A 21,694-nucleotide genomic window follows, 5' to 3' on the forward strand; every position below is an offset into this window, starting at 1 on the left:
TCTGCCCTTCTGTTTTGTTCCACACCAGTCTTCAGTCTGCGTTGCTCCCGGGCCAGCGGCTGGGACTCGCGGGGCCCAGCGCAAGAGGGCCCGCGGTCCATTGTCTGACGTTATAAATCCCCCTGCAGAGTGCCTAGGCTATGTCCTATCCTTCTGCTCTAACAAAAGTACCTTGACGGCCAAGTTTGGATCTTCTTGACTCCTCAGAGTTCTGTCTGGGAACTTGGAGGTACAGAGAACCAGTGCCGCCCCCCCAACTTCTCCGCCCATCCCTGGCTCTGATTTCCTCCGTGTGTCCTGTCTCCACGGACAGCTTGCTTTGGGTCTGTTTTTTTTGTTTTGTTTTGTTTTTCATTAAGACTTCGTTAGCTTCCTACTTGATGGCTGACAGTCTGTGCACCACTGATGGTAAGAATAGAAGTACCCCAAGCGGTAAAGGCTGAAGGCGTGTAGGGGAGGTTAGGCTGGAAACCTGGCTGGCGTCCGATCATAGATGGCCCTGAATGCCAGGCTGCAGGGTTTGGATGGAACATCGCTGGGGGGTGGGGTGGAAGGGAGTCCCTGAAGGTTGTGAGCAGAAGAGGGACGAGATCCCCTCCGATCAGGGGATCGGGGCAGCAGCGTGGAGGAGGGCGTGGGGGTGGGGGATGGGTGAGGAGACTCCGACGGTGACCAAATCCTTCTGCTTCGCAGGAAGCGATGTCCTGCAGTGGATCACCCAGCGGCTCTGGATCTCCAATCTGGGTGAGAGCTCGTCCAGCTTGTCCGTGGCCCAGGGTTGCCATGCCCGCTGCATGGGTGGGGGCATCTCTGGAGGGTAGAAGCTAGATGGAGGCTTAGCCTGTGTCTCTGCGAAATTGGCATTTTAATTGGAGAGATAAGGTCTTCTCGGGTAAAACAACAGACTCGAGATGGAAGGCGTGGTACTTGGGGCTATCAACAAAATTGTCGTTTCATGCACAATATTGGGAGCATGTAAGTAACAGGAGTAACTGGGGAGGAGTCAGTCAAGAGGGCCTTCTCGGAGGGGGTGAGGTGCACATATGCTTGTTCTTGAAAGATGCCTCTGAACTGTGGAGGGGAGCTCGGAGGGTCTGTCTTCCTGGGGTGGAAATTAGCAGGAGTATTGGCTTAGAAGTGGGATGATTAAGAAATGGAGGGAGTTCCTGTTGTGGCTCAGCAGGTTAAGAGCCCAACATAGCGTCTGTAAGGTCATGGGTTTGATCCCTGGCCTTGCTCAGTGGGTTAAGGATCTGGCATTGCTCTGGCTGTGGCGTAGGCCAGCAGCTGCAGCTCCGATTTGAACCCTAGCTGGAGACTTCCATGTGCTGCAGGTGCGGCCCTAAAAAGATTAAAAAAAAAAAAAAAGAGTTGAATGGTAATGAGAGGAAACCAAGAGTAGTAACTTCAGCTGGATATGGGAAGCTGTGGAAGGGCGGGATGCTTCTGGTATATTCCTAGATTCCAAGTTTTATCGGAGGGAGAGAGAGGCGGTAGTGATCCCCGGGGGATTTCTGAGCATGGCAGTGTGTGTGCGATAGTCGTGTTTAAGCTAGGATGTTTGGCAGCAGTTTGAAGGATGGATTGGAGCAGAAAAACTCTGGGGAGCAGACTTGCCGCTGGAAAAAAGCTGTTGGTACACGAGGCGTGAAAAATGAGGGTCTGGTGTCTGATGGAGGGAGGGTGGGAGGCAGGCTTCCCGCTCCTTGGAGGCCAAGCTGTGGGATGGGCCCTTGGACTTGGAGGACAGGGAGAATGGGATTCTCTCTCCGTGGTAGAAAGACACCTGCTCTCATTGGAACCTCTGAGAATGAACCAGGACCGCTGTCCTTTTAATGGATGCAAATCCAGAACCCAGACTAAGTTTCTGAGCAGCCTTGGTGGGGTGGGAGTTATAATGAGGTGGGGAAGAGCCAGAGGATCTGGGCCTGGGATCCAGGCAGAGTTGAGCTTGGGATTGAAGCTGACATTAACCATGGCCTTGCCTTCCCTTCGCTCCTGGAGCAGAAGCCCTGTTGGATAAACAGAAACGTCCTCTCCCTGCTCCTGGGACCCCTCCACACCCAAAGGGCCCAAAAGTGCATCTCCAGGATTTTCCCATCTTTCACCCCAAAGACCTGCAGTGGACGCCCTGTGCTGCCCATCGTTCACAGACTCCCCTCCAGGTTTACTGAGTTGTCATTCCAGGGGGTCAGTCTGGGGAGTCCTCCTTTTAGCATCGGCTCTCCAGCTGCTCCTTGTCCACAGCGCATTTCAGGAATTGCTGTCTTGGATGAAGTGCTGTTAGGATGCAGGCACCTCTGTTGGGAGTTTTAGGTGCTCCAGGTGGGGAGCAGCAATGAGCTTCTGCCTTCAGCCCCCGCTCATAACGTCCCTGTCTCAACTGCTTCTCCTCAGAGGCCCAGAACTTGGGCAACTTCATTGTCAAGTACGGCTACATGTACCCCCTGCAGGATCCCAAGAATCTCGTTCTCAAGTCTGACAGCAGCCTCTACCGATTTCAAGTGAGTCTTGGCCTTGACTCGGGTGTTAACGCAAGGTTCATCTAATGCGGATAGGTAACTGGTTGGCACTTATCCTCATGGAACTTTAGAGACAGGGGAGGGGGCTAAGGTGGTTTTCTATTTTAAGCTACAGGGCTGGGGTCCAGCCTGGTGTTTCAGCACGGTTTCCTGCTTTCTTTTGTAGACGCCGTATTTCTGGCCCACCCAGCAGTGGCCGGCGGAAGACATAGACTACGGTAAAGCCCCACCCCTCCTCCAAAGGCCTTGGGTAACACCTCCCATGCTGCTTATTTACCTGCTGCATTGTGGGAGCGTTTGTCTTGCTGTCATCATGAGCTTCGTGTCAGTTCACATGTGTGTTAGGAGTGATGCTGGGAGATGGGACCAGGTCTGTTGAGTGCTCTCCTCACCACGCTGAGCGCAACGGTCTCATGCATAGAGGGGCTTCGAAATGTAAGGATGGTGGAAGATGTCATTGTGTCCTTTTCCAGCCATCTACCTGGCCAAGCGAAACATCAAGAAGAAAGGGATTTTAGAAGAATATGAGAAGGTATGGAGATGCTTTCAAGTATCAGTTCTTATAATCGAGCGGACTACAGTCTTGAGCTGTTTTCCCCTGTTCTCCCCGTTATCCATTAACACCTCCCCTCAACCGTCCATCCATCCATCTTCCCATCCATCCGTCCATCACCCAGCCCTCATCCAGCCACACATTTAGAAGCAGCTGGCGGAAGTAAATTCTCCCCCATGTTGAGCTTCAGTTTCCCCTGCTGTGTTTGAAACCCTTGCCTCAGTAACCACTGGGCACGCAGTAGCTACCACTTTCCTTTTGCCGTCCTCAAATAATATGACTTAGTATGTGTGACAATGCAAGTTATAAAGGATGAACAGATTTGAACTTGAGTTCCAAACACAGCAGTACAGACTTTTGTTCTAGGCAGGGTGAATCAGATTTCTCAAAGAACACACCCTAACCTGCAAAAGGCTAGATTTCTGGGCGGACGGCAACACTATTGCTTGTTTTTATTCTTTACGAACATGTTTTTAGAAGAGCCAGCGTCACCCCAGTGTTAGGGCTTATCTTTGCAGATTCGTGATGCTCTATGGTTGCGTATTAAGTTTCCAGAGTCTTCACACTGTTCCCTTCTTCCTAATCAGATTTTAGATACATGTATTAAAACAATCCAAACCACGTTGTGGCTTCTGTGGTGAAGGCTGTTTGAGGATTTGGTGCTGCCCTTTGAGCGAAGGCCTCTGCAAAGCTGGCCCGGGAGACTGGCCAGGTCTAGTCGCTGCAGAGCCCAAGGCCTTCCTTGTTGACTTAGGACTTCCTGCCCTGTACACTCGGCCTAGGTCGTGGGGTTCAGTGTTCTCATTTTGTTTTCCCCTCTCTAGGAAAACTACAATTTCCTGAACAAAAAAATTAACTACAAGTGGGACTTTGTGGTTATGCAGGCCAAAGAGCAGTACAGGTGAGTCAGAGATCTCCCCATCCTCCGGTTGTCCCTCCCCCCCGCAACCCCCCTCCTGAATACAATCAAGTTTTGTGGGCATTTCTGTGTTAAACAGTGGGCAGGGCCGGGGCGGGGGTAAAGCATCATCTGGGGAGTCAGCAGACCGGCAAGCAGGCCATGGGGCTGTCATGGGTTGAGAGCCGCGCTTCGGGGCTTGGAGAAGGAACTGTAGAAATGACTTTGAACCGGGAGGCTGCGTGGAATACACCCAGGTGGAGGAGGGTGGTGGTGGATGGAGAGGAAAGGCGAGGTGGGAGGGAGGGGGCGCTAAGCAGACAGAGCCAGAGCCTGGGGGAGGGGAGGCCCACTCGAAGCTGTTCCTTGTAGCCGGCACCGAGAGCGCAAAGTGAGACTGCGCCTGTTAGCGGGAGCGGATCGTGAGGGGGCTTGGAGGTAAGGACCGTGGGGAGCCGTAGAGGGATCTTAAGCAGGGGAGAGATGTCATCAGATGCACCTTTCACCTGTTAGAGCCACCCCCTGCTTGCCCAGGATTTGGTTTCTGAGGAGGACTCTCTTCTGGGCTTGCAGGCAGCTGCCTTCTTCTTGTGTCCTCACATGGGGGAGAGAGAGAGAGAGAGAGACAGACAGACACACACACACACACACACACACACACACACACACACACACACACAGAGACTTTTGGGTATCTCCTTTCACTAGGGCATTGATCCTCTAATAAGGGCCCCATCCTCATGACCTCATCTAATTACCTCTAAACCCTAATTACTTCTTTTTTTTCCTTTCCTTTCCTTTCTTTCTTTCTTTCTTTTTTTTTTTCTTTTAGGGCTGCACCAGCGGCTTATGGAAGTTCCCAGGCTAGGGGTCAAATTGGAGCTACAGCTGCCGGCCTGCACCACAACCACAGCAAATGCAGATTCAAGCCACATCTGCGACCATGTTACACCACAGCTCACGGCAACACTAGATCCTTAACCCACTGAGTGAGGCCAGAGACCGAACCTGCATCCTCATGGATACCAGCCATGTTCATTCCTGCTGCACCACAACGGGAACTCTTCTGTTTTTAAATTGAAGTGGGGTTGATTTACAGTGTTGTTTTAGTTTCCTAATTCTCAAAGACCCCCATCTCCAGATACCATCACATTGAGGGTTAGGGCTTCAAACATAGGAATTTTGGGGGAGGGTGGATGCAAGCACTCAGTCTGTAACAGTCTGTTGGTTCCTCCGTAAACTCCCAGTGCTTAGAACAGAGTCGGAGGTCAATAAATACATGAATGAATGAATGAATGAGTGAACAAGTGAATAATTGATTAAGTGACACCATTGCTGAAAAAGATTATTACGAGATGAACTAAGACTACTCCTCCTTTACTGGTTCTCGTGGAGCTCATTCATCGTAAGTCTCCTCCAAGAACGTGCATCACAGACGAGCAGAGGAGCAAAGCCAGAAAGGACTTTGCAGTAAATTAGCGATCGACTCTATTCCTAAGACTGTCCCGAGTTATGGAGACGCCGAAGCGCCTCGGGCTGTCTGCAGCGCATGCCCCCTGAGGACCCAGGGTCGTCAGCCCAGCAGAAAATCCAGTTAGGTTGGCCAGCGGGGGTGGGGGGGGCGGAGACAGTGTGTGTCGTTAATTTCCAGAGGAGGTTGCAAAACCCCCACACTCTCCACACATCTGGCGCTCTGGATGTTAGGATGTGATTCATGGTGCCTTCGCTGGCACGTCAGTCTGCAGACTCCATCTCGTAGAAGGCACGTGTGTCATCTCGCGTTGCCTGGGCAAACAAGCAGCACGGAGCGCAGGTCGCCGTGGAGATGGGGCTGAATGGGGCCCACGGCAGGATCACCCACGTCCCTTTGCTCCCGTGGGAGGGAAGTGCAGCATCACTTCCTGTCTGTGATGGGAAAGGGGGGGACTGGGTGATAAGAAGGAAAGCACCTAACCTTTGACAATTAGAAGCTGGGCTCGGAAAAACCCTGGCTTGTCACAAACTCTTTGAGGTGGCGGAGTGGAACTGACAGGTAGAGAGAACCGAGGGCTCCCCAGGGCTGGCGTGCTCCCCGTCGCAAGCGCTGACATGGGCGGCTCTCTGCTTGTTCAGATGTTGACGATGTTGTTTATCAAAGTGGGGAAGACGGGAAGCCAGGGGGTCAGGTGTCAGCCTGGAATGTCACCCACATCCAGAGGAGAGGCTGGCGGAGACGGTCTGCTTCTCAGGCTCATCATGTGGCACGTTTGCTTCGCACCCTGGTGCCCTCGGGGGGAGCCGGACTCCAGGACCAGACTCTGGGGTTCAGGTCCACTCCTGTCCCATGCTCCCAGATGGGGTGACCCTCAGTGGGGCCCTCCACCTCTCTGCTTCAGTCCCCGGAACTGCACAGTGAGAAAAGCTCGCTGGGAAGATTCAGTGAGTTAATGTGTGTGCAGTTACGTAGCAGGGTACCCAGCACGCCAGTGTGACGATGCTCCTGTTTCCGTTGTCATGATTATTATTATGGCGGCACACGCAGATGTTTGGACAGATTGGGAGAGTGGTCTGGATGGGGTCCCTCACTGCCAAAGATGCAAAATCGTACTGGCCTTCAACGTGCCTTTTGGCTTTTCAGGGCTGGAAAGGAGAGGAACAAAGCCGACAGGTATGCGCTGGACTGCCAGGAGAAGGCGTATTGGCTGGTCCACCGATGCCCGGTGAGTATTACCTCCGTGGTTTCGCCCACCTCCTCCTGGGCCCCCCCACCCCCCATGCGTACCCACCTCCCCCTTCTGCTGGCTCGTCTCCGTCTGGAGCTAGAGTCCAACCTGCAGGGGTTGCCGCTCGGTGTTGAACCAGCATCCACGTGCCTCTTGGCTGGACCAGGAAATTCACCGTCTGGGTGGAGTCTGCCCATGACCCATCCGTTGGTGTTAGGACTGAGCGAAAGCACCCAGAGGAGGGACCTCAGTGAGTTTATCTCTTGGGGGTTGGAGGTTGGGACTTGACGCTTTGGAATAGGATTTTAAGAAGAAAAACTAGAACGCAGGCTCCAAAGTAGAAAAAAGATCACGCGCTGCAGGGAACTGGAAGTCCGCCGGCCACAGCCATGGCCGTGTCTCCTGCTCCCTCTCCCTTTCCTCCTCTGCATCCCGTCCCAGCAGCTGCGGCGGGCGAGGGATAAACGGGTGCCAAGCCCTGCCGTGCAGAGCACTGTGCCTCTCTGGCTCTGGGACTTCACGTGGCCTGGAGAGACAAGCTGTCTGTAGGTGATGTGACTTGTCTCAGCTCATGACTTGGGAATGGCAGCCTCATGTCCCAGCACAGAGAAGCCGGCTGGAACCACTGCCCACTCTGGGGAAAGTCTGCAGCCCCAGTTTACTCCTGCCTCAGCCCCCGAGCTGCCTGCGGGGCCTCGGAGCTGGGAGATATGAAAGAGAATCTGAAAACGGAAGAGTTCAGAACAAATGTTCCTTTTCGTCCTCCTTTGGTTTTCTTGCCTGATAAGGAACCCAATTCTCAAAACCAGGGGTCAGTCCAGGTGCCAGAGCTTCTAGATTTTTGAACTTCAAGGCTGTCAGATTATAGCCGTTTTGCTAATTTTCTTTCTCCATTCAAAACGGATATCTTGGAAGGTGTTCCATCTGTGAGCGTGTTGGCTTGGGTGCCTTGTTGCTGAGGTTAAGGTCCTGGGGTTGACCTCAAGAAGCATGTTTGGTTTTGCTTTGTTTCAGGGCAGCTCCTCTAGGTAGACCAGTTGGCCGATGCCTGACACAGGTCGCGAGGGGCCTGAGCAAAGGGCTGGTTGACTGAGCACGGGGTCCTGGAGGTTAGAACCCAGCACACACTGCCCCATTGGTAGCTCAGGAGTGAGATCTTTGTATGAGAAGGAACCAGCCTTTTTTTAAATTTAGTTTTATTGAAGTATAGTTGATTTACAATGTTGTGTTAATTTTTGCTGTAGAGCAAAGCGATTCTGCCGTACATGTACACATATCCATTCCCACATAGGTTTTCACAGAACAATGTGTAGATTTCCCTGTGCTGCGCAGCAGGGCTCCGTTGACCATCCGTTCCGTATGCAAAGTGTGCGTTTGCCATCCCAGCCCCCTAATCCATCCCTCCCCAGACCTTCCACTTGGGTAACCGTAAATTTGTTTTCTGTGTCTCTGAGTTTGTTTCTGTTTTGTAAACAAGTTCGTTTGTGTCATGTTTTTTTAGATTCACATATAAGCGAGAGCATACAATGTTTGTCTTTGACTTACTCCACATAGTATGATAATCTCTAGGTCCATCCATGTTGCTGCAAATGGCACCATTTTGTTCTTTTTTATGGCAGAGTAGTATTCCATTGTATATATGTGCCACATCTTCTTTATCCATTCCTCTGTCCGTGGACATTTGGATTGCTTCTTGGCTTTTGTGAATAGTGCTGCAGTGAACACCGGGGTGCATGTATCTTTTTGAATTATGGTTTTCTCCAGAGAGATGCCCAAGAGTGGGATTGCTGGGTCACATGGCAGTTCCATTTTTAGGTTTTTAAAGAACATCCACACTGTTCTCTGTCGTGGTTGCACCAGCTTACATTTCCACCAACAGTGCGGGAGGGTTCCCTTTTCTCTGTAGAGAGGGAAGTAGACTTTGCTCAGTTATCTGTTCATGAACGGGAACCCTTGGTGGGGATAATGGTAAGCCACTCAGCTGGCAGGATAATGCCCGTGCCCAGTGGCACCAGGACCGAGGCAGCCCTGCCCCTTGCAGGGTGGAGAATGGCCTCCATGTCACACGCAGAGACTCCGTGGTGTGGGGGGGATGGGAGTGCATCCTTGAAAGGTGACATAGACTGGCGGTGCATAGCATCTGCCCTGGGTCCCGCTCCCCTCCCTCTGTCCCTGCAGCCAGAAGGCCTGTAGGGACACAGTGAGAAACAGAGTATCTGAGTTCTCCGGGGGTGAGCTCCCTGCCCCCGCACCAGGCCGATGGCTGGGTGGCTCTTTTCCATATGCTATAGAAGCACAGCAATTTGAGAGTGTCTCCCTCTGGGTGCTCATCCTCTCCTGTCACCTCCCCTGCCTCTGCTACCTCTCCCTCTGCCCCCACTTTCTCCACCTCCATCACCACCACCATCCTCATAGCAGACCTGCATGGAGGACTTGCAGTGCCCTGGGCACAGCGCTCAGCATCCTTCTGCTGGCACTTGCTTACTTCATCTCTCCAGCCCTGGGGGGAAGGCAGCATAATTGGTCCCATTCTGCTGATGAGGAAGCTGAGGCTCAGGGATGTTGCTGATTGGCCAGCCAGTGAGCACAGCCAGTGAGCACCAGGGGATCTGAACCCCCAGATTGCAGAGCCCTCCCTCCTGGTTCCGGGGCTCTCCTGGTTCCTAGACTCTCATGGGACCATGTGTCTTTAAGACCTTTTTTTCACCTCCTCAGTCATTAGAGCATCGCATGAATCTCTGTTGCTCTCATAAACACCATGCCAGGGTTCAGAGGCACCTGCCCCCTCATTGGTAGCGGTGAAGGGGAGGCACATTCCTAATGAGGCTTGATGTGCCCTGAACAGACACAAAACTGCTCTTTGTAGCCAGGCTCTCTCACTGCCACTCGCCTTGGTCCATCCTGGACCAGGACTCTGTTCTCTATGTCTGTGAGTCTGTTTCTCTTTTGTAGATAAGTTCACCTGTGCCCTATTTTAGATCTCATGTGTAAGTGATATCAGATGATACTTCTTTCTGATTTACTTAGTATGAGAATCTAGGTGCACCCATGGTGCCGTAGATGGCATTGTTTTGTTCTTTTTTATGGCCGAGTAGATGCAGACTATTACATTTGAAACATATAAACAACAGAGTCCTACTGTATAGCACAGGGAACTCTATCTAGTCTTCTGGGGTCAACCGTAGTGGAAAAGAATATTAAAAAAAGAATATATGTATGCATGTGACTGAGTCACTTTGTTGTACAGCAGAAATAAGCACAGTGTTTTAAATCAATGATACTTAAACAAACCAGGAATCAGAGAGAGATGAGGCCAGAGTGCCCCTGGGTCTCCCAGACTTCCTCACTATCTGTCTGTCTGTCTGTCTATCTATCAATCTATCTATCTATCTATCTGTCTATCTATCTATCTATCTGTCTATCTATCTAATTATCCATCTTTTTTTGGCCACGCTGGTGGTGTATGGAACTTCCTGGGCCAGGGTTCAAACCCACATGACAACAGCAACCCAAGCCTCAGCAGTAACAATGCCAGATCCTTAACCCACAGTGCCACAAGGGAACTCCTCCCCGACTTTCCTAAAACCCTCTAGGCCAGAGACCGTTAGTATTAAGGATGTGTCCTGTTTGCAGAGCCTCAGGTTGGCAGGCTGTCTCAGCCTGGAAAGGGAGCAATCTGCCTAACAAACTCAGGAAGTCCAGGAGCTTGGACTGTCAGGCTGGCTCCCGGAGACCCAAACAGACTGTCAATTGGGTGGGAAAGAAGCCGGCCAGGCAGGCCAAGCATGTGGCTGGGGGAGTGCAGGGCCGCCCACGCAGGGACTGACTGTAACTGACCATGGTGGCTCCCGAGCAGGTTCGTCCCTTGTTCACTTGTCTGTTCATGAATCTGTGGGGCCTTCCTGGGGCCCTAAGTCTGTGCCAGCTGAGGAGTTGGGTGCCAGGTGTGAAATAACAGCTGAAAGTGGTCGAGCACCTGCCCCCGTGCCTGTGTTAAGCTCTGGGCACAGTGCATCCCTTTTGCCTGACGACGATGCTGTCACGTTGGGTGTGCCACTCTCTCCATGGTTCAGAAGGGGAGGCCACAGCGCAGGCGGTTCAGGGCTGGGATGTGTGTCCGCCTCTGACAGGCTGTGTGGACGGTCCGCCCGTGAGGCCCCTCCCTCAGCTCCAGGAGCTCAAAATCCAAACTGCTGTTCATAGGTGAGCCTCGTGCTCCAGGGGTGATTGATTCCGGGAGGGGGGCGCATCCTGTAAGGAAGAAAAACAATGTTCCTCCCTCACTTTTTACCCAAATGGAATGAGAGACAGATCTGGACACCATGCAAACAGTAGTTCATTGTGTAAATGAGCAGGGGCAGAAATAGTTCCTTTAGAAAAGTCATCTTGGGGACTCCCCCGCATCTTTGCTGCGCCTTCTGCGATGCCTGTGTCTCCCCAGGATACGGTCCGCTGACATTCGGACCATAGATATTAGGACCCTGTGGTCCAGGGCAGAGGCTGCTTCTGCGCTGTGTGCTCCACAGCAAGCAGTTGTTTTGTCTGAACATCGAGCTAAACGGCTTTTGTTTCAAGCACAAACGCAGACACCCGAGAGGATGTCTGCTCTCGATTTCCTGTCGAGGTTGGACTAAATGTCCAGTGATGGACACTGGCAGAGTGCATTAAGCTATGGCCACACGATGGAATATTGTGACACCATGAAAATAATATTTGCAAAGGAAAATGATCTGACATATCATGTCACATCCTTGAAATAGGATGGAAAACTCCCTTTACTCAGATCCAAATTTTTTTTTTTTAAAAGCAAACATCTATTTTATGAATTCCCACTCCATGCCAGAGGCTTACAAGGCATGAGGGTACTTGAATTAGAAGCCCGTGCCCTCAAGGAGCTTACAGTCCGGTGGAGAGACAAAGACTAGAACTATTGCACAAATGAGTGTGTCCTGCACAGATGCCAGGGCAGCTGTGAGGGGCCGGGGTCATGTACAGATCCGGGGTCCCAGAACCTCCCTGCATGGAAGTGACAGTCAAGCCGAGATCCGACTCTTCCACCCCTTCAATCAAACCTCGTCTCCCCGTGGCAGCCTCTTCTCTCCCCACTGTTTTATTTTGTTTTTGAAACTACTGTGTATTTTATTTGTTGTTTGTTTTCTGTTCCATACACGAAAAAGGTCCAAGCTGTACGTTAGGGAAGAGAACGATGGTGAGAGAGAACGATGGTGAGAGAGAACGATGGTGAGAGAGAACGATGGTGAGAGAGAACAAGTCGAGAGGGACACGGGCCCCAGGATGTGACATCCCTGCAGCACCCACTCTGGCCCTGCTCGGGGTGCTGATTCTGGGCCTGTCCCCTCCTCGCGGTGCCCTTAATGGTACAAAGGTCCTTTTTTTTTGGCCATGCCTGTGGCACGCAGAAGTTCTGGGCCAGGGATCGAACCTGTGCCACAGCAGTGACACTGAATCCTTACCCCACTGCAGCACCAGGGAACCTGCCCCCCACCCCTCGCCAAGGCCCTTTTCTAACCCGAATTACGGGGCAGTTAGCAGATTGTCTCTTTGGCCTTGGTGTGAGGGAAAGTTCTCGGCACTGCACCCCGGCATTCAGGTTCCTCCAGGTCAAGGCAGTTGAAGGGGGAGCGCTTCCTGCACGCGGCTGAACCTGTCTGCCCTGCTTATCTGCTGACAGCCCACCGCAGGGCTGCCGGTTGCCCTCGTTTCCTGTGCATCGACCATCAGCTCTGCGTTATCTTCATTCGAGCTGCCTCCTGTGTCCCAGAAACTGCGTCAGCAGTGGCTCTTGGTGACTGTTGCAGGGAACAAAGACCTCGTGCTTCCTGGTGAATGAATGAATGAGTGAGTGAGTGAATGGAGCCTGGGAGTCTCCCCCAGACCAGCAGAGGTAGAAGGGCAGCTCCTTGGGGAGGTGAAGGAAGGGCACTGGGGTGGGCCTGCTGCCCCACGGGAACAGCCGGGGCTGGCGGAGCTGCTGAGAGGAAGGGAGGGGTGGCTGGGCAGCCAGGGCAGCCAGAGGGGCTGATGGGGACAGGTCGGCAGAACCCCAGGGCCCGGTCGGCAGAACCCCAGGGCCCGCTGGGTGGCTCCAGTTCTGAGGGTCTGAGGCCTCGGGTCCAGGGAGCTAAGGGCAGCCTTGCACCGACTCTGGTTACACAGATGCACTGCTGAATTTAGATCAGAGCATGGGTCAAGTTCAAAGGAGAGTTGGAGAAGGACGTGCGCAGATGCCTGCCCTGAGCTGCTGAGGTTGTGAGGGCTTGGGGCGGGGGGCACTAAGGGTGTGGTCTCGGGGGCTGAGTGTGAGAGTGTGTGCATAGATGTACTTGTGTGAGTCGCAAGCGTGAGCACGTGTGCCCGCCATCGGAGCATGCGTGCAGGCCTGGGAGAGTGCGAGAGTGTGACACGTGTGCATTGTAAGTGTGAGGGAGTGTGTACACGTGAGTCGTAAGTGTGAGACTATACATGTGTGTGTGTGAAGCCTGTCTTCTGTCACCCTGGGGAGGGAGTTCTTTGGTCCTGCTGGAAGGGGCGATTCCTAGAATCCGAAGGTATTGGATTCTGTGACCACAGCTGCCCCCACCCCCGTGCTGGGTTGGATCCCGTCAAGGGCTGCATGGACCTCTAGCTTGTCCCTTTGGAGAACTTGTCACAACCGTAATTTCTCACTGGTGTGATTAACGGCTGAGTGGTGGCCTCCTCCGTGAGACCAGAGGGGCCTGCGATGCCTGCTGCGAGGCAGGGGTCCCCTTCGCCACGGCTCCCCAGAGCTGAGCACATCAACTCTGTGCATACTGATCGATGGAGGCCCCTGTGTAACAGCTGGGTGAGGACATCCGCTCCCTCCCCCTGTCCTCTGCCCCGCCCATTTTCTGTTTCTTTCTTTTTTCTTTTCCTTGCCTTCACCGCATGCCCAATATGTGTCCCCAGGGTGGCCTGCTGAGCTAAGTGGCTTAATTTAGTAGATAAAACAGAGGGTGCCCAGTTAAATTCACATTTCAGGTTAACAGCAAATCATGTATGTCCCAATATATTTTTTATTGAAGTATAGTTGATTTACAATTTTGTGTTAGTTTCTGGTGTGCAGAAAAGTGATTCAGTTATACATATACATATATACATTCTTTTCCGTTATGGTTTCTTACAGAACATTGAACATAGTTCCCTGTGCTATAAGTAGGACCTCGTTGTTTACATATTTTAAATATAATAATTTATATCTGCTAATCTCAAATGCCTAATTTATCCTTCCTCCACCCCCTTTCCCTTTGGTAATCATAAGTTTGTCTTCTATATCTGTGAGTCTGTTTTGTAAATAAATTCATTTATATCATGTTTTAGAATCCACGTATATGTGATACCCATATGATATTTGTCTTTCTTTTTCTGATTTCCTTCACTTGTATGATAATCTCTAGATCCATCCATGTTGCTGCAACAATGGTATTTCATTCTTTTTTATGACTGAGTAATATTCCATTGTATATATGTACCACCTCTTCTTTATCCATTCACTGCCGATGTCATGTCCCAATATTTTTATACTTATTGTATATTTATACTAAAAAAACCCATATACTTTTATATAGAATTACTTCAAAATTATTTCTTGTGTATCTGAAATGCAGACTTAATGGGGCATCCTATACTTTATTTGGTAACTCTACTTTTGAGCTAAAATGTGGCTGATCGTCTTGATGAGACAGAATCTGATGGGGAGAAGGCCCATTGCTTCCTGCCTCTGCATCAGCATAGTCGTCCTGGTTAATCACCAGGTTAATCACGTGTGTTGAGATTTGATGGTTGCCTATACCAGGCCAACAGAGAGGAGGTGAAAAACCCAAATTGCTGGCCTTGAGTTGACAGGGACCAAGCAGGACTGGCTGGGGACCTGGTTGCCTGATGGAGAAGGACAAAGACTGAGACCCAGCTTTTGGCCGGGCATTTATATGCATGACCTGAGAATGAATAGAAGCCTCTGCTTAGTAACAGCTGGCCTCTGTTGAGAGCCTCACACTGCATCTTGTTAAATCTCCCCAAGGACTTGACAGGTAAAAGGATCATCTCCAGTTCTCCAGGGTAGTGAGAGCAGAAAGAAGTAGTTTCCAAGCTCCTCCTCAGAGCTGGGAAATGACAGAACCAGGATCAGAACCTCTGGGTGCCTGGCTGAAGCCTGGACTCTCTAAGGCCGTGATCTGTAAAGTGGGCAGGGGCTCTGCAGGGGAGGTGGGAGTCCCATGTGCTATTCCCAGTGAGCTCCTGTTGAACTTGAGTGTAATGTATCCATTCACCTACGGACCCACGCATCCTCCATCTACCTCTCCATCCATCTGTCCATCCACCCACCCATCCGTCCATCCCTCCCTCCCTCCCTCCACCGATTCCTCCTCCATCCATCCATCCTCTCATCATCTCTCCATCCATCCATCCATTTATCCATACATCCACTCACCCTCCATCCTTCCCTCTATCCACCCACCCTCCATACATCCATCCACCTATTTCATTTATCCATCCATCCATCCATCCGTTTATCCATCCACCCACCCTCCCATTCATCCATCCACCTACCCACCATCCATCCATCCATCCATCTCTCCATCTGTCCATCCATCCATCTCTCCATCTGTCCATCCATTCATACATCCACCCACTCACCCTCCCTCCCTCCATCCATCCCACTTTGTTAGGTCCTGGGGGTGCTGTGGTGATGGAGTAGCCCCATGAAACCCACCAGCTCACCTAGAGATTCTTACACACCCTTCTAGCTCCCCTTGGATTGGGCTGCAAAACTCAGCTTGGTCTCACAATTGGCAGCTTGGCCAAGATCCAAAGTTGGCCAGAAACTGGAGACTCTCCCAGCAGTGGTCCTTATGTTGCGTTTTCTGCCTTCAGCCAGGAATGAACAACGTGCTGGACTATGGCCTGGACCGAGTGACCAATCCGAATGAAGTTCAGGTAAACCAGGTAGGTCTCTGCTGCATACCTGGGGCTGGGCCTAGGTCAGGATCCTAGGCCAGGAAGGTGTCCACACGTCTGTTGTCCGTGTCTGTGGGCAGTGGTCTTTCCCCTTGGAGACTGCCAAAGAGAGGAGGCCTACGGGCTCCATATGTAAGGGGGTGGGGCGGGAGGCCGTGGTGAGTGTTCTGCAGCCAGAGAGATAAAAGATGATAGAGCACAGGTCAGAGCAAATGGGATCCAGATGGTTGGGTTTCAGACCTCTGAGTCACTCTTCCTCCTTGAAAATCTGATGAAGGTTATGCACCCGTTTTACCCAGAGATGCACAGACAGGCATTTTGCAGTTTCTGCCAGGTCCCCCACACCCTGACATCTGTAGGCCCAGGTTCACAACCCTTCAAATAACTTTGGGATTAAACCTCAATCTGCGTGACAGGACCTGAAATGTCCCACTTTCTTTTGCTTCTCAGTAGGGTGGGATCTCTGCAAAGACCCTTCTATGGTTTTCATCTTTTTTTTTTTTTTGTCTTTTTTGTCTTTTGTTGTTGTTGCTATTTCTTGGGCCGCTCCCGCGGCATATGGAGGTTCCCAGGGTAGGGGTTGAATCGGAGCTGTAGCCACCGGCCTACGCCAGAGCCACAGCAACGCGGGATCCGAGCCGCGTCTGCAACCTACACCACAGCTCACGGCAACGCCGGATCGTTAACCCACTGAGCAAGGGCAGGGACCGAACCCGCAACCTCATGGTTCCTCGTCGGATTCGTTAACCACTGCGCCACGACGGGAACTCCTGGTTTTTATCTTAAAAGGACTCTTTCCCTCAAGACACCACCATTCATGATGGATGGACAATTTCCATGATAGGTTTTTTCTTTCTTTTTAAAAAATTTTTTTTTTTATTTTAAGGAAATGCATTTCAGAAGCTGCTAAAACTGTGAACATCCCAGTTGGGTCTCTCAACCCTGACACCATTATTTGGGGCCAGATAATTCTTTTGGGGGGGCTGTGCTGTGCGTTGCTGGGATGCTTAGCAGCCTGCCTGGCCTCCACCCGCTGGATGGCAGTGGCTCTGTGCTTTCTCTCCCGGTCCCGATGATCAAAACTGTCTCCAGACATGTCCCTGTGTACCCCAGGGGGACAGGACAGCCCCTGTTGAGAAGCACAGATCCCACTCAGCCAGCCTCAGACCCACTTAAGCTCGTCGTAGATGGTTTCATTGCTGTCCGTCAAATGTTATCTTTTGGGCAGCGAGGGGTCAGGAACCTCTAGCCTCGTGTGTCATCTGTAAGCCTCCGCAGCACCTAAAGGCACACGTGAGAGCCCGGAGGGATGTGCCAGGAAAGAAGAAGAAGGCAGTTGAAGGGGAAGGAGGGAGCAGCAGGGAGAAGCTAGAGAGGAGGCTGGGACGGGTAGACTTTGCCCCCCGGGACTGGAACCTGGGGTGGCTGTGGAACTCCCACCAGTGCACGAGCCAGAGGCCCAGGTTTAGGGGAGGTGGGGGATGTGGTGTCCCCAGGGGGGTCAGCCTTGGGCACAGCTCAGAGTGACCCTTCCTGTGATACACACTTGGCACCGTCAGCCTTCAGCAGCCTTTTCTGAGTTTCGCCTCATCAGATGACAGATAATTGCCGAGGCCTTGTCGGGCTTGGTTGCCCCGGCAACAGAGTCATCAAGGAAAATACTGGGCCAGGGTGGAAGATTTGCTTTTTTTATGGGTAACCGGTGGCTCTGGAAGCTCCTCTGCTGTGGGGGAGGAGAGGGTAGAGGGCGAAGGCCTGCCACTGCACTCTGAGCAGCCAGCCAGCACGGGGGTGTGTGTGTGTGTGTGTGTGGGTGGGTGGGTGTGGTTTGTGGTGCGTGTGTGTGTGGGGTGTTGTGTGTGCATTGTGTGTGCGTGGGGTGTATTTGTGTGTGTGTGGTGTGTGTGCATTGTGTGTGGGGGGGCATGTGTGTGGTGTGTGTGTGTGTGGTGTGTGTGGTGTGTGCTTGTGTGTGTGTGGTGTGTATGCGTTGTGTGGGGGGGGCGTGTGTGGTGTGTGGTGTGTGGGGTGGGTGTGTGTGTGTATGTGTGGTTTGTGGTGCCCGTGTGTGTGTGTGTGTGTGTGGTATGGGGGGAGAGTGTGTGGTGTGTGTTTGTGTGGGGGTAGTGTGTGTGTGTGTGGTGTGTGTGCATTGTGTGTGGTGTGTGTGTGGGGGGTGTGGAGTGTGTGTGGGGTGTGTGTGTGGGGGTGTGGGGTGTTTGTGTGGGGGGGTATAGGGTGTGTGTGTGTGTGTGTGTGTGGTGTGTGTGGGGGGTATGGGGTGTGTGTGTGTGTGGTATGTGTGTGGAGTGTGTGTGTGTGGGGGTATGGTGTGTGTGTGTGTGTGGTGTGTGTGCGGGGGGGGTGTGGGTGTGGGTGTGTGGTGTGTGTGGGGGTATGGGATGTGTGTGTGGGAGTGTGGGGTGTGTGTGTGTGTGTGGTTGTGTGGGGTATGGGGTGTGTGTGTGTGTGGTATGTGTGTGGAGTGTGTGTGTGGGGGGTATGGTGTGTGTGTGTGTGTGTGGTGTGTGTGCGGGGGTGGTGTGTGTGTGTGTGTGTGTGGTGTGTGTGGTGAGGCGGGACCTCTGACTTCAGCCCTGGTGGGGCAGCTGAGGAGCTGAGCTGCTCCCGTCCTGGGTACGATTTGGGGTCACTGCCCGGCGGCGGCGGCGGCGGAGGCCAGTCGGTCCCGCTGAGGAAGCGTCTCCCTGCTCGTGGGCGGCCAGGCCCGGCGAAGAGCGCGCCTCTGGCTCTCGAAGCCCATGCTTAGCAGATGCAGGCCCTGCGCTGAGGCCGGGGTCAGAGCTGCCGAGCGGGAGGCTGAGGGCAGTGGCCGCCGTGGGGGTGTCTGAGTGCGGTTCCCCACCGTCTTCTCTGTCTCTCTCTCTCCCGCCAGCTCTCTTTGTCCTGTCTGCACCCTGGCTGCTCCGCTGTGTTAAGAAGAACAAGGAACCGTAATTCTCCTGCAAGCGGGGCCCCTCGCATCCCCCCCCCACCCCAGCCAGCCCCAGCGAGGGTGTCACATGCAGCGGTTAGGGGACGGGGGCCCGTGTGGCAAGGGTCCCCCGTCGATCTGGCCTGGGAGGAGGGGTCGAGAGGACGTGACGATGTGTGTCCGGGAGGCCCTGGGCGTGCAGAGGTGTGGGGTTTCTCGCATTTCCAAGAAGATCTCACGGTGTTGGTTGGAACGGAGAGCCCATTTCTGAGAATTTGTAAATTCTTGAAAAGATACCTGTTTTCCTTAAGTGGAGGCAAATAATCCAAAGGAAATGAACCCCATGGAGCACGGGAAGGGCTGTGGGGCCGGCAGGTGTCCAGTGCCTTGGGTGACCCACTTCCTCTGTTGGCCAGTGGGGCTGCCCAGCCCTGGGAGGCACTGCCAGAGCAGGGTCCCTCCCAGAGAGCGCGTCCCAGTTCCCCCAGGCCCGCGGGGACACCCAGCACCCACTGTCCCCACCTTCCCTTTATTTCATAGAGAATTTGGCTTCAGGTGAGGAGACGGGGTGGGTGGCCAGGCCCCAGCCTGGCTGTGGACAGCGGTGCCCAGGGCTGGCCCTCCATCCCCGACTGGGACAGGGTGACGAGGGTCATTTTGTGGTGCGGGCCAGTGCCGCGTGCAGGAGTGAGCTTCGACCTCAGGGTTATCCCAGCTCCGCTGCTCCCTGGCTGGGTGGTCCTGGACAAGCTCGTGTGCCGTTCAAAGCCTCGGCTTCCACATCTATAACATGGGAATAACAGCAGTTCCTTCAGGGGTCTTTCATGTGAAGCATCTAGAATGGTATCTGGTGTGTAGACACGCCACAGTCAGCATCCTTGTTATAACTGTCACCATGCTGCCAGAGAGAGGCTTTATGGGGCTCCATAGCCCCTAGACCCTGTTTTGGGGAGCCGTACTCAGCCAGTTTCCTCCGTCCTTATACCCGCTCGTACGTCTGCCCTGGTTGGAGGCAGAGAGAGGAAGGTACACAGGGATTTCAACCTCCCTGCCTGGTCCATCACCAGCTGGTGAGAACAGCGCTGTTTACTCTGGTGGCCGGTGAAAGGTAGAAATATGGCTTAAGCACCGTGCTTGGCAGAGCCCTCAGCCTGGAGCCTTCTGTGAGTGACAGCCCCACTCCCACCAACTGGGCACAAACAGCGTTCTTCCTGTGGCTCCTTTGTGACCAGTCGTGGCTGGAGTTGGGGTGGCGCTCAGAGGGTGGCCTGTGGACAATGCCCCGAGGGTCAGGGCTCGAGGAAGACCCACAGCAGCAGTGTTGTCAGCGTCTCTGTTTCGTAGCTGAGGAGGCAGGTGGAAGGTGTAGGCAGCTCCTCCAGGACACACGTCTCGGGACTGGGAAAGCCAGGTTTGAACCTCAGCTGCAGGTGCCTGAGCCCGCTCCGTACCCCACTTGTGTGTCCTAATGTCCCTGATTCGGCCTCTGGAAACTGTTGGATGTCACTCAGTTCTCACGGCAGCTTGATAAGAGAAGGCATATCGGTTCCATTTAAAATTTTTATTTGTGTATTTATTTATTTATTCATTCATTCATTCCCAGGCTAGGGGTCGACTCGGAGCTGTAGCCACTGGCCTATACCGTAGCTCATGGTAACGCCGGATCCTTAACCCATTGATCAAGGCCAGGGATCGAACCTGCATCCTCATGGATACTAGTCAGGTTCTTAACTCACTGAGCCACAATGGGAACTCCCCAGTTCTGTGTTTCAGGGGACAAAACGGAAACAGAGAGAGGGAGCCGATGGCCCGGGCTGGGCTGGCCAGGGGTCCCTTAGCTTCTCCTTTACACACCTCCCCTCCCAGACCGCGTCCTCGGCTCTTGCACTCCGTGCTCGTGCTCGATTTCCTGGCAGGGGACATGTCCTCACATGCCCAGCAGGCCCCACACATGGCGTTATGTCTTTGTTGTCCTAAAAAAAACCCTGACTACGGCTTTTGGGACCCGCAGCCCTGCATTTTCAAGTTGCCCTGAGCTCTGGAAGCCGTGGGGTCAGTCCCACCTCCACCTGATCAGGAAGGAGGACGTGGCAGGACAGAGACTTACTTTGATGACCACAGCCCGGAATTCTTGTCTCCGTGGACAGCCGCCCCCCCCCCCCCCCCCCCCGCCGCCACACAACCCCCGCTTTTCCTGTCAGCTCTCTGCACTGACCACTCAGCACGCAATTTCCGGGTCTCTGGCTTTTGACCCCCTCTCTGCTCCCAGCCCCAGTTCCTCGTGGTCCTCCCCGCCTTGCCTTTCACCCTGGGGCTGGCCCGGCCCTTGCCTGCGCATCCGCAGAGGTTCCTGGCCACCCGTTCTCAGGGCCCCTCCTTGCTCCTCTCCTGGGCTCCCGCGCTCCTGTCCGTAGTAACCCCTGGGGTCTCACAGGGCACAGCCCTGACCCCCTCGTGCCCTGTAACAATTGCCTGCAGCCTGCATCCGGGGCTCAGGGCTGGCCAGCTGGTCACCACAGAGCTGTGCAAACAAGCGCTGGATGTGTCCCTATTTGGGCAACGCTGCAAGTGAAAAATAATAAGTTAGAATCCCAGGAATGCAGAGTATTTGAAGATCCCTTAGGGAGAGTGCTCCTTCTGCAGCAAAGTGTGTCACTGGGGCGAAGGACAAGGAAGTGACTTTCCTCCAGGAGCGCCAAGCGCTGAGAAAGTTGGGGCTTGTGCGTGAAAGCTAGGGCGAAAGGAAGGTTTCTTTCTCATTTCAGCATTCCTCGAGTTGCTTAGAAATGTGCGTGGGCATGTTTTTAGTAACTTTGCTTTACTGTTTCTTAGGGCTTTTGGCTGAGTAATAAGATTATCAAGAGTCGGTCTGTGAGATCTAACAAATACAATACAGGGTGCCCTGTTAAATTTAAATTTCAGATAACAGGGAATCAATCTTGTTGGTATGAATATGTCCCCAGTGTTGCACAGGCATCCTGTATTTTTTCTTGCAACTGGGCTGAAGCATCTTCTCAGCAGCATATGAACCTTCATCCATAGCCAGGGTGCACTGGGTCCCTGCTCTATGCCAGTCTTTTAGGTCCT

The 21,694-nt window shown here is 53.0% G+C and overlaps 1 protein-coding gene across 4 annotated transcripts in view; it reads left to right on the top strand.

Annotated features, from left to right (window-relative positions):
- Positions 1-21,694, top strand: part of RGS9 (regulator of G protein signaling 9) — a 72,662-nt gene that overhangs the window by 14,605 nt on the left and 36,363 nt on the right. For 3 of the 4 annotated variants that reach the window (XM_021066721.1, XM_021066723.1, XM_021066724.1), the window contains exons 3-9: positions 694-744; positions 2,398-2,504; positions 2,689-2,740; positions 2,996-3,054; positions 3,900-3,976; positions 6,591-6,672; positions 15,589-15,660. In XM_021066721.1, the coding sequence (XP_020922380.1) occupies positions 694-744; positions 2,398-2,504; positions 2,689-2,740; positions 2,996-3,054; positions 3,900-3,976; positions 6,591-6,672; positions 15,589-15,660 (500 nt within the window). The remainder of the gene's footprint in view (positions 1-693; positions 745-2,397; positions 2,505-2,688; positions 2,741-2,995; positions 3,055-3,899; positions 3,977-6,590; positions 6,673-15,588; positions 15,661-21,694) is intronic. The other variant, XM_021066722.1, reaches the window with a different exon arrangement.

Source organism: Sus scrofa, chromosome 12 (assembly GCF_000003025.6).
Source record: "Sus scrofa isolate TJ Tabasco breed Duroc chromosome 12, Sscrofa11.1, whole genome shotgun sequence".
In the NCBI taxonomy this organism is placed as follows: domain Eukaryota; kingdom Metazoa; phylum Chordata; class Mammalia; order Artiodactyla; family Suidae; genus Sus; species Sus scrofa.